At 34.5% G+C, this 19,039-nt stretch overlaps 2 protein-coding genes across 3 annotated transcripts in view; both read left to right on the forward strand.

Annotated features, from left to right (window-relative positions):
- Positions 1–17,348, forward strand: LOC306876183 (epidermal growth factor-like protein 6). Of its 2 annotated transcripts, XM_079427176.1 has the most exons (13): positions 29–235; positions 2,574–2,680; positions 3,734–3,826; positions 4,583–4,702; positions 5,668–5,787; positions 6,068–6,202; positions 7,153–7,275; positions 8,735–8,797; positions 9,379–9,654; positions 13,342–13,416; positions 13,510–13,605; positions 14,441–14,703; positions 15,613–17,348. In XM_079427176.1, exons 1-13 carry the CDS (start codon positions 165–167, stop codon positions 15,718–15,720), a joined length of 1,650 nt encoding a protein of 549 aa, XP_079283302.1. In that variant the 5' UTR covers positions 29–164; the 3' UTR covers positions 15,721–17,348. The 2 variants fall into 2 exon arrangements, with proteins under 2 accessions (XP_079283303.1, XP_079283302.1); XM_079427177.1 differs by lacking the exon at positions 8,735–8,797 and having other exon boundaries at positions 1–235.
- LOC306876186 (nuclear factor 7, ovary-like) overlaps positions 16,769–19,039 on the forward strand; it is an 11,491-nt gene continuing 9,220 nt past the window's right edge. Inside the window, exon 1 of the mRNA XM_079427180.1 lies at positions 16,769–18,204. Coding sequence (XP_079283306.1) covers positions 17,809–18,204 — 396 coding nt within the window. The 5' untranslated portion in view covers positions 16,769–17,808. The remainder of the gene's footprint in view (positions 18,205–19,039) is intronic.

Consider the following 19,039-nt stretch of genomic DNA (forward strand, 5'->3'; position numbering starts at 1 on the left):
ACTCCCACAAAAGACTTCCAGCCCTTCTGTCACTCAACGCAATGACATCTGGAGTTTCAGCGAGACACTCGAGAGACGAGAGGACAGACGCTGCAGACTTTATCCTGCAATCACACTAGGAAACGCAAACAGAAGAGAAGAAATAAAGAGGATTGCTTTAAAACATGAATCATTTGACGTGGATCAGCGCTCTGTCATTCCTGCTTTATTTCTCCTCAGGATCTGCAGATTACAGGTAAGTGCCCTTCTCCTGCTTGAAGTTAAACAGCTTCTGTTGTGGAGAAAACTTAAGCAATCTTAATGCTCATATCGAGATCTTTGACTTTAGTTTGAGACATCGTTGAGATCTTTTCTGCAACTCTAGAGGAGATGCATGTCAGATTATTAGGTCAGGAGAAACATCTGAGAAGTACAGTAGATTTTTCTTCATTTAATTGAGATCTTATTTGAGGTGTTTTTATGGAGCAGATCAATTCTTAAGTTAAAAGGCAACAGTAATTAATGTGCAAAAACTTTTGTGACCAATGCAACCTTTTTAATTAAAGGTCAATATTTCATTTTTATTGCTTTTGTAGCCGTATTAAATACATAAACTGCAAACAAAACAAAAAAATAAACGGACAAACAACAAAACTGAAAAATAAAAAAATATCAAAATTAAGCGAGTAAAAAAAATCTGTTAATGGGGTAAGAGAAATAAATTTAAATAAAACAAAAAACAATATTATTTTTCTTTTCGCATTGCCAGATCTTTAATGTTTTAAGCAAAAACTCACTTAATTTTGGTGAGACCTTTTTTTTCAGAGTAATGTGAATTTACTTCACTTGAATCAACAAATTTCAGTTAATTGTTAAATTGAATGGCTGTTAATCATCAATTCAAATCACTATTAAATACAAAAGTAGCTGTAAGTGATGCACAAGCTTGAACAGATTTGAAATATTTGTGCAGTATTTATGTAAAAGGCTGTTGTTGTGTTGGTTTGTGAAGCTGTCGGTGCTGATCTGCCAGTGATGAGCTGCTAATTTTGGCCGTAATGAGTGTTGGCCACCTGTTCACACGACTGGCTCCCATTTGCTGCTGTGCAGAGTTTATTTCCGTCGGTTCACTGATTCACTCCGTCCCGCTGGAGCCCGCTCCAAATTTAGAGACCAACATGAGAAGCACGCAGAATTACAAACATCTGGACCCACAGAGAGGATGTTGATCACTCAAGGAAAGCAGTTTTGTCTTTTGTTTAACATTTTCTGTTGAAACAGTTACTGGGGCAGCTAATATATTGCTATAGACTACAGTTGACTTTCTGTTGCTAGGCAGATAAATTAGGGGGAGGGGCATGCTCATTCTCGAGAGAATCTGATTGGATGAAAATTTGTGTAGTGCAGGATGAGTCATCAGCATTATTTTTATGTTTCTTGGTCCAGGAAGAGAAAAATTGCCAAATTTAAATTTGTATATTTTCTCAAACTTATTATTATTGCAATGTTTGTGGAATTAAATTTTATCAAAGACCTGTTTGAGTGATATAAATCCACATTTGCTGAATACTGTAGATGAGAAAGTATTAGTAGTATTGGGCGTTCTCAGCACTGTCAGACACATCCGCCAAACAGAAAAACTATGATGATAATTAAAAAAAAATGCCAAATACTGGCTGATATATCAGCCAACTATTACTTATTGTTTTCATTTTTTTAGAGATTATCTCAAAGCCTCAAATTGTGAACATAGCATTGTGTGTGTGCACAGCGGCTGGACAAAGTTGAGAAATGTTTAAATGAATGCAAATGAGCTTACAAGATGGAAGTATATAATGTATGACATTTAAAACTGTTATGTGATAAACATCAGTATCAGTATAATAACTAAGATTAATAAACGTTCATTGTTCGTTATTTGATGCATTGTGCACTGCTGCAATTTTATTTATTTGCTAAATGTTCCAATTAAAGTGGCAAGAAATCTCATATTATAATCAGACTTTTAAAAATGCAATGGGGTTAAAAAAATAAGTAAAAGCTCATTTAAATGTCTTCTGTAGTAATATTTCAAAGCCAGAACCTCTTCCAGGAGTGTGTAAAGTCTATGAAAACCTGTTCAAGTAGCTGTCAGTGTAAACAACACACCTTCTGCTCCTGATCCATCTGCTGAGGTGTGATTACCGTGAATAGTGCAAGGCTTAATTACAGCAGAAATGTGGTCAAGGAGATTTTAGAGGTTCCTTTAAGAGGCATCTGTTAAACACTTAAAGAGCCATAAACGCAGAGGTTCCTACATCCTGTCTGTTCAAATCCCCGCTGGAGCTTCATGTGTGTTTCTCCATTTCTGCTGCTTTTACAGCTGCAATTAGTCCAGGAGGGTCACAGGTCACCAGAGAGAGAGACGTTTACCTTCAAATCATGACTATTTTCACCTGAAACAACCTGTGATCTTCTAAACGCCTAAAACTTCCTGTGATACATTAGTCATGGCAGTCTGAAAAAAATGGGTGTAGAAACTATTTTCACTGCTATTGTGTTTTTATATCCTTTCTGTGTGTAAAACTGACATGCTTCTGATGTTTTCCTGAAAGGGAAAAGCGTCAGATCCCATCGAGGAGTTTAGCAGGTGTTTGTCGATACGGCAGCAGGCTGGAGTGCTGTTATGGATGGAAGAAAAACAGCAAAGGACTCTGTGAAGGTAAATGAGGACAAATGAACAATTCTACAATGTGATTTATTTTTATTTAGTGACAAGGATGTGTGCAATGTCATTTTAATGCCACATAAATAAAACAAAGATTATGAGAATAAAGTCCCAATGTTTTGAGAAAAAGCTCAATGAGAATAAAGTCGTAGCATTTTGAGATTAAAGTTTTAATATTTTGATAATATAGTCAAAAACTTCAAGAATAAAGTCACAGCAATATTAGAATAAAGTCATGTACAATATTTAACTTGTAAAATTTTGACATTAGTCAAAAGTTCAATAATAAAATCATAGTATTACGTGATTAAAGTCGTAATATTTTGAGAATAACCTCAAAATGACCAAAGTCTCAGCAAAACAAGATTAAAATAATAATATTTTGAAAATAAAGTTGTGGATTTTTATTTTTATTTAGTAACAAGAATGTAAGTCTACAATGGTGTTTTAGTGCCATGTACAAAAAAAAAAGAAGTAAAAAATACAATTTAAATAAAAAATAAAACATCCAAGATTACGAGAATATGTAGAATTGTAAGGTCAAAGTTATAATACTTTGATAAAGTCAAAATTACAAGAATAAAGTTGTATCGATAGAAGAACAAAGTCTTATATGAGGTTAAACCTATGAGAATGAAATCAAATTGTGAGATCAAACGTCGATATTTTGATAATAAAGATAATATTTCTGGACTTTTGACTTTATTCTCAAAATATTACAACTGCAATCTCACAATGCTATGGCTTGATTCTCATACTCTTATGTTATTTATTTATTTTGTTATATAATTGTGCATACTGTGATTGAGAATGGTTCATGTGAGTGTATCTAGTCATTCAAAACATGCACTGGGTGAATATTCCATCCACAAACTCATGATATGTTCATTCTTTCTGCGCTTTGGTGCTTTTAAACCACGCTGAACTATGAGAGGAAATCTGGGAGAACAGCAGTTGGCTTTGGTTTCCAGACGTGTGGTTTTGTGAACGGATTTGACCTGCACTGCTTCCTTTACTAATATATCTCTGTGTTGAATGTTTTTCCAGCTCAGTGTGACCTGGGCTGCAGACACGGCGAGTGTGTCGGCTCTAACAAATGCAAGTGCTTCCCCGGATACACCGGAAAGACATGCAGTCAAGGTTTGTGCCAGTGCTATTATAGTTTTTGTTAATATTTTGAATTCGATTTTATTTTTAAGATTTTTTAAATGTTTAGTATTTTTTTTGTCATTTGTTTTATTTATTATTTATTATATTTTTTTCTATAAATTTGTATTTATGAGTTTTAGTTTTTTTGTTTAGTTTATTTGATTTAGTTACTTCAACTTAAACTAAGTTTTTTAAATATATATTTTTTAATAATTTAATGTTTTTTTTATTTTAAGTAAGGCCTTTTTTTGGTGGTTCTCCCTTGCTTGTCTTTAAAAGTCAACTTTACAGTCTGTGAACTGTGAATCAAACTAATTCAGACCAAATCCAGTCATCAGATTAGTTCAAAAGAGTGATTAATTAGCACAATCTGGCATGGCTTGTTCTGATTCTAAAAGCTGATAGAAACACACACACAACATGGTTCCTGAAATATCGAGGAAAACGAGTCTCATATTGGTATATGGTAATCTCTGTTATCAGACAAGGATTTATCAGTAATATTTTACAGTAGAAATGGTCTGATGCCTCTGTATCATGGCTGATATTACTATTAATTCATTCATCACATTGACAATGGAAGGTCATTACATTGTGAGATAACATGAGATTTATATTTGCCCAAATGTAGGGTCATCCATGCATACAGTAAATTCCCAGACTGTGCACAGTATTTTACCGCAGACATAATATGATGCTTTGTGCACAGCCTTTGACCAGCCTGTCTCTTTCTGTCTCTGAGCTCAGATCTGAATGAGTGCGGTCTAAAGCCTCGGCCCTGTGAACATCGCTGTATGAACACGTTTGGCAGCTATATGTGCTACTGCTTAAACGGATACATGCTGATGTCCGATGGCTCCTGTGCAAGTAAGTGACTGTGCTTCAATATATTTCAATGTGAGTGGATACAAGTTCAATAAGCTATCATTTTGAAGCTAAATGAGTATTAATATTGCACATTATGGATGTAAATCTGACATAAAATCCACTAAACAATTTAAGTTTGCTTAATTTGTGTATCAATTAACTCAAAAGGTCATATTATTTCTAATATTCTATTCATTGTCACCTTAATAGTGACTTAAAAACATTCAATAGAGCTAAATGGCTAATTCAGAATATCAAATATTTGCATGTGCTCATAAGTCGACATGCTTTAACCAAAAGCACAAATGTTTCAGGTGCAATGAATTATGGGTGGTCAAACTGAGCACGTTCAGCAGCACATTCGTTTGATATTGCTGTTTAATCATTTGTGACCCTAGATCACAAAACCAGTCATAAGTGTCAATTTTTCAAAATTGAGACTTATACATCTTCTGAAAGCCGAATAAATAATCTGTCCATTGATGTATGGTTTGTTATGATAGGACAATATTTGTCTGAGATACAACTATTTGAAAATCTGGAATCTGAGGGTGCAAAAAAATCTAAATATTGAGAAAATCTCCTTTAAAGTTGTTCAAATGAAGTTCTTAGCAATGCATATTACTAATCAAAAATGAAGTTTTGATATATTTACGGTAGGAAATTTACTAAATATCTTGATGGAACATGATCTTAATATCCTCATGATTTTTGGCATAAAAGAGAAATGTATAATTTTGAGCCATACAATGTATTGTTAGCTATTGCTACAAATATACCTGTGCTACTGATGACTGCTTTTGTGCTGCAGGGTCACATTTAAGATGCACATACTAAATGACCTTTATTTAACATGTTATTCAAGGTTAATGTCAGCTTTTGTACATTAGTTAATTCAATCAGCCCGTAAAGCTGAGTTTGTGTTGTATTGAAGGTCTGTGGATGTTTTGTCGTGTGTCCTGCAGACTCCAGGACGTGTTCTCTGGCTCACTGTCAGTACGGCTGTGAGGAGGTGCAGGGTGAGGTCCGCTGTCTCTGTCCGTCTCCTGGCCTGCAGCTGGGATCTGATGGGAAGACCTGCGAGGGTGAGATCAGCTCTTCAGATGAAGCTAGTAAACGCTCTCACTGATGAGAGTGATGGAGCCCAAGAGGGTCTTTTTTTTCTAGTTGTGCTTTGCTTTAAAATACTTAATTGGTTTGAGTTTATTTGTTAGTGTTATGTATTGAAATTATTTTATAAAAATCCTAGTAATCAAGAGCTGGTGGAAAAATCATAAGTCATAAGGCGTGGGACTTTGGATCAATGAAAACCGATAGTCAAGATGCCTAATCATCTCTTGTTGTTTCCCTCATTTTCTTCTTCAGACATTGATGAATGTGCGACTGGGAAGAACCAGTGTCCGTTCAACCGTCAGTGCACCAACACATTCGGAAGCTACTACTGCAAGTGTCAGCCGGGCTACGATCTCAAATACGTCAATGGGAAATACGACTGCGTTGGTAAGAAAGAAACAGTGCAGCTTGCTGATATTATTGACTAAATAACAGAGTAAAACTTTATTGTGAATTTGTAAATAAAGCAAATATTATTGCATGTTGTAATTTTTTTGTTTTGTTTTTTAATTTACTAACAATTTCTGAGTGAAAATTGAATTAAAGTTAATCCTGCATCATTTTTTTAAGTGTATGAATTCTGAAGTTGTTTATTGATGATATTTGCTTCTGTAGAAGAGACAAATCAGAAACAAGGAAAAAATAAATAAATCATGTTAAATGGAAGAATTGTATGGAAGCTTGTTTCACAACTTTTAACACACAATTTGGACTTTTTCAGAATAGAAACTCAGAAGTGCTAGATATAAACTCAAAATTGTGAGATATAAACTTGAGAGGAATTGTGACAAACTTGCATTTGTGAGAAACAAATCGTAATTGCAAGATAAAAAGTTGCAGTTATCTTTTCTAATATCTCATTTTTATTTAACTATGAGGTGAAAAGCAAAGCAAACAAACAAAAAACAGAAATGCAGGATGCAAACTCAAAATTCAGAGTTGTGAGAAAAAGTCAGAATTCTGAGTTTATATCTCGTAATTATGACTTTTTCTTATAATTGCAAACATTTTATTGTCATTATTGATTTGGTTGTTGCAATGCATCATAGGATGTGTAGTTTAATTTCTCATACAATAACTAAACAGTCTTTTTTCTAATTTTCAAAGACAGTTTTGCTTGAAATATTGTGATTCATTTGGAGCCACTTGCTCATGGATCAGAAAACTTTAATGAATAATTTTTTTAATGCTTGGAAAGATTGCAATGTGCATTCACTCTTATGCTTTATATCTATAAGATGTACTGTGTGCATTGCATATGAAACTGAAAGATTTGAAACAATGATAAGAATGATTCATAATTTGAAATGTAATACTAAAACTCATTGTGTTTTCAGATATAAATGAATGCGTGTCCAACACACATAAGTGCAGTCATCACGCTGAGTGCATCAACACTCACGGATCCTACAAGTGTAAATGCAAGCAGGGTTTCCGTGGCAGTGGATTTGATTGTTCAGGTGAGGGACTAAATCAAACCTGAAAGCAATGAATCAGTAAAATCTTATGCATCATGTACAGTTCTATAGATTGGTTGCTTTTGGTTGAATTATACACCACCAGTGATGAGTTTGGACCGAATGTATGTTTCTCATTATCTTAAAGACCCTAAATACCTCAATGCTTGAAATTATTTTTGTAGAATATAAATCTAAAATATAATGCATGTGTGAAATTCTTTATAAAACTAAAGTGCAACAATGCACCACAAGAAAACTCTGAAATAATTAGATAGGCAGTCCTAGGAGTACGTTTCTGTGTCCAGACTCTTGACTTGTACTTTATATTTTGTATATGCATATGCAATTATATTTTGAGTTCATTTGTTTGTAATTAGCCTTGAAAAAGGGGTGAAATGACAGGAAAGAAAATGCATCATCAGCAGCTCCTTTAAAGAGCCTCCTGAATTTCACAGGTGTCAGGCAGAGAAAGTCTGCGATTGAAATCCCACCTGTGTAAATATCTGCGTTTGTACCGAACACACTGAAGTGAAGGCCAAAGGAAACGGTTCTTCTGTGCTCTTTATCTGCACAGATGCCAGAGCTTCACTTCTGTAGAAATGAATGAGGGTCCACACATAGAGGAACTTCAGGAGAAACATCTAAGGACTTAGGAAAACTGTTCTAAAGGGATAGTTCACCCAAAAATAACATTTTGCTGAAAATGTGCTCGCCCTCAGGCCATCCAAGATGTAGATGAGTTTGTTTCTTCATCAGATTGTAGAAATGTGTCTCTGCATCAGTGTCTCAGCAATGGATGCTCTGCAGTGAATGGGTGCCGTCAGAATGAGAGTCTGATAAAAACATCACAATAATCCACACCACTCCGGTCCATCAGTCCAACATCTGGAGAAGACAAAAGCTGAAACACATCCATCATTGAGGCATTGTAACTTTAAACTATTGTTTACGGCTAAAATATCCATAATCCATAATAACGCTTCCTCCAGTGAAAAGGTGGTCTGGTCTGGATCAGGAGAGAAATCTGCACAGATCAAGCACTGTTTACAAGACAAAACAGCTCTAAACAGCTTCAAACAAATATGTGGCTGGAATTTGATGTGAGAGACAACAGGAGATGCATTTTTACACTGGAGCAAGCGTTATTATGGATTATGGTTTCAAGTTAAAAATGTATTTGTTTCTCACAAACACATAGCTTTTGTCTTCTCAAGACGGCACCCATTCACTGCAGAGGATCCATTGCTGAGCAAATGATGGAATGCTACATTTTTCCAAAGCCTGATGAAGAAACAAACTCATCTACAGCTTGGATTGTCACATTTCACATTTTCAGCTAATTTTAATTTTGGGGTAAATAATTCCTTTAAACTGAACTGAGATCTCAGTAAGTCTCCTGAACTTTGACCTCTGAGCAACATCATTTAACTCATGTGAATCGAATCCTTTGTGTTTGTAGTCAAGCCTTTTTATCACAGATCCTGGGAAGGTGAGAAAGGAAATGCACATGCGATTCTCAATGGTGAGAAAGTCCAGCGATGCAGAGCAAATGTTTAATGGCTGTATGTGAAGAAGGACGTTTCCTCTCAGCGCTGATCTTTGATGTGATTTATTGTGGTGCAAAACAACATGCAAACATCAGCATTTAGAGGAAACTTCTGCTATAGCAACATATTTAATGCTTTGCAAATGCAACTGGTAACACTTTACAATAAAGTTTCATTTGTTAATGCAATATTTAATGCAATATCTAGGACTGGGCTTATATATAATGCACTAATGTTAACCATTTAGTTAACTAATTTTGCAACTTTAAGTAAAGTTTTACCATGCAACGTAATCATTGACCTTTGTGAATGGCTTCATGCACAACAGATGCACTTTGCATGGAAAAGCCTCATGCATATCCAAACATGCATTTATGATGTATATAAAGCACATTAAATAATTAATGCAATAATGCTGCGATTGCATGAATCAAATGGACAGGCTCCATACATGCAGTTTTGACTTTTAATGGCTTCAGAACATCATTCAACATCAGCATACAAGATTTCATCCCAGTTTTCTCATGCATTTAATTCCATCTTCTGTATCCTGCAGCTATTCCTGATTTCCCCTCCAAAACTCGTATTTTGGGAGGAAGGTTTGACAACACTATCCCCGAGCCTGCCGTGACCGGATCTCCACGATTCCACCTGCAACCCTTCGACTACGACGGCGAGGCCTACATCGGCCCTCCGGAGCAGAAACCTGTGTTTCCAGAGGAGGAGAAGGTTTATGATGAGGAAGATGAAGAGGAGGAAGAGGAAGAAGAGGAAGACGACACTGGAAACCAGCTGGAGGGTGAGGAGCTGAACCCCAGAGGAGACGCTTTCTGTGAGTGACGCACTAAAAATACTCCTCTTTACTCTGTTGACCCATGAAGTCCTATTTAAAGAACACATATACTGAGTAATGTGCTGAGTCCACTCACAGATACAGATATATACGGTTCATATACATGCAGGACAAACTGAACTAGGCATCATTAACCGCACACAGATTGGGTGTGTCGCATAATTAAAATGAGAATCAACATAAATACATTTGCAATATATTGCTGGTACTGAAAGATTGGTATTATTGTGTTTTATATGACAGAATGAATATGGAGAGTCAGGAATTTAGGGCAAAACTCTTCATACAGTTTTATTAAAAAAACATATTATAGTTTTAATTTTAATTTGAGTAATTTTGTCATTTTTATTATCATTTTTTATATATAGCTTTATTTTATTTTAGTTTTTTAGTTCAATTTAATTAGTTGCAAAGGTTTTTTAAGTTGAAAGTTTTTAATCTGTAATTTTTATTTTATTTTAAAATTTTCGTGATTTTAAAGTTTTTCTTCTAACATGAAATTTAACTTTAATTTAATTTTAATTCAGTTTTATTTCAGTTAATGAAAATTATTTTACTAGTATTTTTCTAACAATAACAACAGTAATATTTGAATCATTTTAGTACTTCAGCTTATACTTTAGTTGGTTGCAAAGGCAAGTTTTCTAGTTTGTTTCATGTTTTTTTTTTTTTTTTTTACGTTTTACACGGTATTTTTCTTTTCTTTCAGCTTAATTTCTGTTAATGAACATTTTTTTGGAATAGCTTAAACGTTTGCTTAAAAATAACAAAATTTCAGGGCATGTTGGGACTGAACCGCATTCATCAAATACGGCCTGTATATGAATATCTGCTGTACTACATGTACAGACAGGGAGACCAAGAATAATGTCCAATTCACTCGTATTATTTCCCCGTGAGAGGAAGCAGCGTTGCATGCGATTGCAGGATGTGTCGGAGGAAATAACTGGTGCTGGTGGAATAAGTGCTTATTAAACTCATCTGATGTGAGCAGATGTAGGTGTGAAACACATCTGAACACCATTATCCTGCAGACTTCAATCAATAAACACAGATGATTTCAGCACAGAGGGCTTATTTATATCTTATTTTCTTCTGTAGGCATTTTCCACCACCCAAATGTTAATAAGTCGAATGGATAAAAACATAATTTATACTGAATAATGAAATTGTTGTTAAAAACCTCATTCTAATTTAATTTCTCTCACTTAAATTGAAATGCAAATTATAACTCTGCATCCTGCTTTCAGCCTTAATTCAGTTTTAGGAATCTACATCTTTTGATTCAGTGTTATTTTATTATCTTTGTGATATTGTTGTTAATATGTGTAATTGTCCATTTCCTTTTAAATTTCAGTTGAAATTAGGATAATTTTAGCTTTTAGTAATATGTGTTTTTTAATGTGATAAAAATAATAATTTAAATAATTGTATTATTGTTATTTAGCTTAGATTATTTATTATTTATTCATTTTTCGTACATCAAGTTAAACTAATGAATATGAGAAATCGCAACTAGCTAAAATAAAATAATCATTTATTTTTTTATTTTAAGTTCAAATGTAGTATTTATTTTTTATTTGGTTCTGTTGTTGGTTGACTGTATTAAATTAAAATTTTACATTCTTTTTTAATATATATATATATATATATGTGTAATTTTTATTTCAGTTTTAGTTTATTTTAGTACTTCAACCAAATGAAAATGAAAAATGAATTCTCACTTTCCAGCAATGTTTATTTCATTTAAAGTAATTTTCAAGTTTTTTTCTTTTTCCCCCTTTTTTATGGTTATAGTTAACAATAATAACCCTGTTTTCAATACAAAAATATATAGGTCTTCTGTTTTTAAATTAAATTAAATGATCCACTTTCATGTAGAATTTGTATGTTTTGTCTTGATCTGAATGGGTCAGTCTGTGACTCACAGGTCAGAGTTTTCTGGTGAACCTGATCTTCTTCGTTCACATCCATATGAATGGAAGTGAATGAACCAAGTGTAGTATGACCGTCCAAAATACTCAATTTAGCGGCAAAGACAGACTGTTGACTAATGGAGGAACAGCAGTGTCTTCTATAGAGTCCGACTCACAATAGAGCCGAGGCGTAGAGCGATCAATCACTGAACCTCTGTGACCCGCAGGAGAAGACACACAAACTCCATCAGTCACAGAAGAGAGAAGAAAAGACAAAACTTGGGAGACTATATACTTTATTTTAAATAAACAGTTTTAAGAATAGGACTTTTTTTTTTTTGCTATGACTGTTAACTAAAACTATATATATTGTTCATTGAAATCTGAAATGAATAAAAAAAATGTAAATGTTAAATTAAACTAACTGCAACTAACTGAAATGAAGTAATGAACTAAAATTGCTTTAACAATTGCAATGAAAGGACATGTCTGAGAAACTCTAAATCTCTCGACAAGACATAAACCCGACAGAATCTCATGTTGGAGATCCGACAGGAGGAGACAAGCCCGAGACACAGATGAGCTCTGGGAGAAAATTCCCCTCTGCTTGAGAAACATCTTCCAGTGCTGTTTTCCTAGAGCTCAAGCCTTTTATTATCCTCGTCAGAACAGCTGTTTGACAGCCTTTCATCATCAGCTCTCTCTCTCTCTCCATTAGTCTGACTGCATGTCTGCTCTTCTAACAGCACACGAGAGTCTGAAAGCGCAGGCAAGTGTCCACTTGCAGGATCCTTCTCTTCTACAGATATTCACGTTCTAGTGGCTTTCCCTGATTTACCAAGAGAAGCTCAAATATGTGAAAGAGTTTGCTAGTCAACACAGTACAAGCAAAATCCATAGAAAAACAGACCTCTAATTTAAGTCAAATAGTGCAAAATAAATATTAAAGTAATTACATAAATATTATTTTTTATAAAAATTTAAATATTAAAGTGGCTGACTGAAATAACAGTATACTCAGAAATGAATAAAATAATCATGAATATTAATGTCTTTGTATGTAGTAGTGTACGTAATACTGACCTCTAATTTAAATAAATAAAATAATATGTAATAATAATAATCATTAATAATAAATAAATACATTATAATTATTGTTTATATTTATTATAAGTAAAATTAAAGTAATTAAAATAATAGTACAACATGAAACAAATAAAATGTTATATACACAAATATATTAATTGTGTAATATTACTTTTAAACTTTTTTTTTTTATATGAGACGATATATATTTTAAAATCCATAGGAAAACAGAGTTTATTAACAAAATGACCTATTAATGTAAGTTTACAGAGATGTTCTTCAACACCAAAGACAACACAATGCCCAATTCCTTCATATCAAGTCCTGTTTTTATGAACTTTTCTTAGAGTCCAGTACCTAACATATAAACGTAATTAGCAAACTTTTGCCATTAATCTTCAAATCATTTCATAATTAAGTTACTTTCCTTATTGTGCATTATTCATGCAAGAGAGTCATGAAAGCATTATTCTTCTAAATAAAGTGAAACGATCCTCCTGCTGTATTGTCAGCAGTGAGATTTCCTTCAGAAGCACATCAGAATCAGAGGAGTTCTCTGTTGAGATCATTATGTGCTGCTTTCTGTCTGTTCTTCTGGTTTGCCAGAGGTTGAAGACAAATGTTGGCAATGCTGTTTATGATCTGTGTGTTTTTCCATTTGTAGTTCCAGATGATTTTGTGCCTGTTTACAGTCCAGAATCCGAGCCGAAGGAGATCCAGGCAGCGCCGCTGAAGGAAAGTAAGCAAACTCTTTCAGATGATCTGAATAAGGCTTTTGTCTTCCCAGCAGTCAGATGATTTGAGGAGGTGCTGTATGTGTTTATTTGAGCAGGATTCCTGACGGACTGTGACTTTGATCGCGGTGCGTGTGAATGGGTGCAGGATAATGAAGATGATCTGGACTGGACCATCAAATATCATGAAAACGGTACAGACTCAAGCATACATTAATAAATGTGTCCACTGGGAAAATTAACACATAGTTCCCCCTTGTGTCAGTTTCAAATTTACTAAAAGCTTAGCCAGTGTTTGAGTGTATAAACGTTTTCCATACTTCTCAAAACCCTTATTAACTGATTTTTTTTTTTTTTAATGTAATCATTTTAATACATTTTTTAAAGAAATGTAATATTAGTGACTAAATATAATATAATAATATAATCCAAAATTAATATTTTTGCCTATATATATATATATATATAGAGAGAGAGTGAGAGAGAGAGAGAGAGAGAGAGAGTAATTAAACAATTAATGTCTTTGTATATGCATGCAAAGATGTAAATATTTACTTAACATAATTATAATGTTATTTTAGTTACGGTAAGAATTTTTTTTGGCTAAATATTAAATACTGAAAGTACTATAATTAATAATTATTATAGTAATAATAATAAAAAGTACTATAATTTACAAATTTATATTTACTGTTTAATAGTACTTTATATATTATATAGAACTATAATAATATTACTATAATAGTGTAATAAATATCATCATATTAAACAATTAGTATCTTTGATATTAATAATTATTTAGTTATTTTATTGAGTTTGTTATGTGTCACTTGTCACTAATACTGAATTTTTAATAAATATTTACACATATTTTGACAGTATTGCATTTCCTCCTGTGTCTTGTTATTGTATATACTGTTTATACTGTTATACTGTTTTATACTATTTATACTGTTACAGTCTAAAAACATTATTTTAAAAACCCCCAATAAATTCATGAATCTCGATCCTGGCTCTTTGGTTTTTCAGGAAGGGAATATTACTTGGCTCTGGACGGTCCTGTGAGGAACCGGAAGGAACAGGCACGGATGAAGCTGCTGCTGGATGATTACATGCGTCAGAGCAGCTTCTGTCTGAAATTTGATTATCGCATTTTGGGTCAGAACATGGGCGTCTTACGGGTGATGCTGGACAACAGCGCTGTGGCCGTCTGGGAGAAACGAAACCCTCTCGACCGCAGCTGGCAGTCAGAGCAGATCACCATCAGCTGGACAGAAAACACTCCAGAGGCCGTGAGTTACAGTTATTCTGCCTGAGTTTTCTAAAAGTTGGAAAAAGGGTGGAATATTTGAGCCACACTGCAAAAAAATTATTTTCTTCCTCAGTATTTATTTCTTGTTTTCCAGTAAAAATATCTAAACATTCTTAAAGTTATAGTTCACCCAAAATGAAAATTCTGTCATTAATTACTCACCCTCACCCTTAAGACCTCATCTACGGAACATATTAATACTCAATACACAGGGACAGTCGTGGCCTAATGGTTAGAGAGTCGGGACTCATAATCCAAAGGTTGTGGGTTCGAGTCTCGGGCCGGCAGGGATTGTAGGTGGAGGGAGTGAATGTCCAGCGCTCTCTCCACCCTCAATACCACGACTGAGGTGCCCTTGAGCAAGGCACCAAACCCCCAACTGCTCCCCGGGCACCGCAGCATAAATGCTGCCCACTGCTCCGGGTGTGTGTTCACGGTGTGTGTGTGTGTGTGTGCGTGCATTTGTTGACTACTCACTGCTGTGTGTGTGCACTTGGATGGGTTAAACGCAGAGCACCAATTTCGAGTATGGGTCACCATACTTGACAATATGTCACGTTCATTAAAAAAAATATTTTTTATTTTATTTATTTTTTTATTAATACTGTTTTTATCTTATCTTATCTTACCACTCAGACCGCTGATTCGTGAGATAATAGCGCTGGATGGTTTCTATTCTCCGTTAAGGGAGCCTCTTCTGCTCATCAAGGCTGTATTTATTTGATCAAAATATTAGCAAATACTGACTGATTTTTGAACAAGTTACAAACAATACAGGAAAAAAAACGTTAATTGATTGGATGTTGAAATGTCTAATTGTTTGAACTAGATCTTGTATTGTTCTCCAGCTTATTACAGTATATTTATTAATAGTTGACTGTTTCTTCAGATCATCTTTGAAGCTGAGCGTGGGAAGTCAGTAAACGGAGAGATCGGTCTGGATCATGTGGTTCTGATCTCTGGATCCTGTTCGGATGATAAATCTGACATCTTTTAACGGTGACACAAAGGATATCATTACTTTTTAACCATCTCAACAAAAACAACAAAAGACAGCTTTAGCTGTTGCTCATCTTTCATAATAAACAGGTACAAACCTGCATGAAATAAGGAGAATTACATTTATGTAAGTCAGTGTTATTGATTCTTTGTAGGTAGATATCAGTCAATATTTGTATGATTATATAAACATTGTAACAGTATAATGGCTGTAAATTTTGCTTTACATTAAAATATTTTAATAGATTTACAAATTTTACTCTTCTGTTCAGAATTATTTTTTAATACATAATTTCAAATCAATAACTCTTCCAAGACTCATTGTCAAGAGGACAGGATCCTTGGCAATGAAAGAAATGGATATTTGGCAATGAAGTATAAACCTTCAGACCTTCTGTACCATCACCTCAGAGCTTGTTCAGTGGTGATATTGACTTCTTTCTAAAAATATAATAATAAAGAAGAATCATTTTAAGAGTTTCAAATGAATAAATGTCTACCGATAATACTGGTTAGATGCTATATTGAATTTATATTGAAGTCTATTGAGGGATAGATTTACATATTGATGTTTCGAAGCTTTGAATCAATTGAACCAACTGCTTCATAAAAGGATTGTGTTTCGAAGTGCTCGAGTCCTCACGCTGGTGATGCCTGCTGGTCAAAACTGAGTAAATGCAATGAAAACTCAGACCTTAAACATATTGCAAAAAAACAGCTTTTACTAACCCATTGCAAATGTTTTATTGAAAGTATAAAAATTGACAAATCATCAACTACCATTAAAAATGAAGTGTCTGTGTAACGTGTTTTGTTTGCTTGTCAAAACAGAACGATTAACTACTACTCTTCCTTTTAATTAAACAAATGTCTCATTAAAAATGCCTGCAAATTTCTAAAACTGAGATCAGGTAAAGACCACAGACACTGGATCGCCTTTGTGGGATGAACACTGATTCATGGGTTTACAGAGATCACACAGTCACAAATTACATATGCATCCTCCGCAGGCAGCATTTTTCAGTTTTCGGATGCAGACATCATCAATGCAATGGCTCATTTAAGCTTCTCAGATTCTTCTAATGTTATTGTTTAACATGGAAATATACTGTTTTGAGATACAGTAAACTATGTGTGATAATTCTATCCTGCATAGCCTACACTGTAAACACACGGCTGCTAAACGAAGGTCATGTTTGAAGAACGAATGCATGAAGAGATTTGATTTGAATATTTCCTTTCATCTGAAGATGTGCTGCTGTTTCTGCTGTACTGTTAACACAGTCTGTTCATGCAGGTAAAATATACATCTTAAACATCTGTCATCACCTACTCCTATATTTTCAAACCTCTGTATGAGTTTCTTTGTCTTCACAAGAAGAGTCGAGTCTTTTCAACGATTTGATAAAACTATTTGCAAGCCAGTCTGAATTGGTTCATGAATAGTTCAAGCCAAACTAAAAGTGCATTAAATAGGCCACTACAAACTATAGTATTACCATGTTTTGAGACATTAAAAATGTGCTACTATCACCGAGTATGAAATGAACACCCATTTCTTTTATTGAGTAGTTGTTGGTTGCTCTACCCTCTTCTTCTCAAGAAAGTCTGAGACAAATAAAGTTCAATAAATAAAACACAAATAAAGTGCCTTGAGTCTTTTTAACATCAATGTGTTTTCCATTGTTCCATTGTTGTAAATTGTTGTTGCGTGCCATTTAACATTTTCTAGCATTATACTTGAGAAAGTTTCAGTGCAAGTGAATTCTGAATGCATGATACTCAAATGTAACCTGAAGAAATCCTGATGTTGTCATTAGAGCTGTTTAAACACCCCAAGGTGATCAGAAACTCCACCCTCTTACAACATTTACTAGGAAAAGACTGACATGTTGTTTTTCCTTCGTCATGCTGATTTTCTTCTCTTTGAGAAAAAGTAAAAAAAGAATTAGCCATCGGTGGACAACGAATAAAAAAGTTTCTGAACAGACAGCAGATCTTTGTGATTCTCGTGGTTATTCATGTTTGAAGCCGTCGGTCAGAAAGTGAAAGTAAGGTTTAGATTTCTGGAGCTCAAACAGTGAAAATGGCTTCATCAGATGAATATGACTATAATTGTCCCGTGTGCTGTGAAATCTTCAACGCTCCTGTTCTTTTATCATGTAGTCACAGTGTCTGTAAAGAGTGTCTTCAACAGTTCTGGAGAATCAAGAAAACTCAGGAGTGTCCTGTCTGCAGGAGAAGATCCTCAAAAAGGTTTCCTCCAGTAAATCTGGCATTAAAAAACTTGTGTGAGTCGTTCCTGAAGGAGAGAAATGAGAGCCATTCATCAGGATCTGAGGAGATCTGCAGTTTACACAGAGAGAAACTCAAACTCTTCTGTCTGGAGGACAAACAGCCTGCGTGTGTAGTGTGCAGAGATTCAAAACAACACGACAGTCACAAATTCAGACCAATAAGTGAAGTGATTTCATCATATAAGGTAGGACAAATGTATCCTGTTTAATATGTTAAGAACTATAAGTCATTGTTAACACAGATATCATCACATTCATGCACTTTGAATATTTCTCTCTACCTTTTTACTCAAATTCATATGAAATATAATCTGCTGTGAAAAAGTATTTGCCCATCTCAAATTAAGTAGTTTTAGATCTTCAAAATACAACATAAAGGCAACATGAGTACAAATCAGAATACAGTTTAAAGGGGCCATATGATGCTATTTTAAAGATCATTATTTGGTGTTGACATGCTTTAATGTTCAAACGCATCGTTTTCTACAAAGCCCCTCCTTCCAACAAGTGCAGTCTGCTCTGATTGGCCAACTGACCCAGTGCATTGTGATTGGCCGAAAACCACAAGCACGCGTCGGAAATTTAACGGCCCTTAACATAATCACAAGCTTCAGCTTTCAAGTTAGTTTTATCAGTTCAAGCCTGAGAGGGGAACAGAGTCGCATGATGATGCTCGTATGTATTTGCACACAAGCCGTGGTTAAGACGATTTCTGATGGGCTGAACACTCCGCTGTGTTGTGACCCTGTTCCTCTCACACACACACACTCACACACACACACAACGCATTATGCGCAAAACTCCACATTTGAACAGTCAATAGCAAATACTTGAACTAATAACAAAACATACTTACAGTCGCTGATTCAGAAGCGCCAGATTATCATAGCAAAGTCGGAATTGACCTTTTTTTTAGAAATAGCCTTCATGCATAGCCAGCCTTGTACTCTACTAGGTTCACAAAACTGCTGTCCATAAAATGCGTTGCACAAATTTGAACATTTCGGTTGTGCTGTTGTG

This window comes from Barbus barbus (assembly GCF_936440315.1).
Source record: "Barbus barbus genome assembly, chromosome: 10".
Classification (NCBI taxonomy): Eukaryota; Metazoa; Chordata; class Actinopteri; order Cypriniformes; family Cyprinidae; genus Barbus; species Barbus barbus.

What these genes read in the sequence shown, in the direction of transcription:
- LOC306876183 (XM_079427176.1), top strand. Translation starts at nt 165, where the DNA reads ATGAATCATTTGACGTGGATCAGCGCTCTGTCATTCCTGCTTTATTTC. An exon ending in TCAGGATCTGCAGATTACAG is followed by an intron (nt 236 to 2,573) that starts GTAAGTGCCCTT and finishes TTTTCCTGAAAG; the next exon opens with GGAAAAGCGTCAGATCCCAT. An exon ending in CAGCAAAGGACTCTGTGAAG is followed by an intron (nt 2,681 to 3,733) that starts GTAAATGAGGAC and finishes ATGTTTTTCCAG; the next exon opens with CTCAGTGTGACCTGGGCTGC.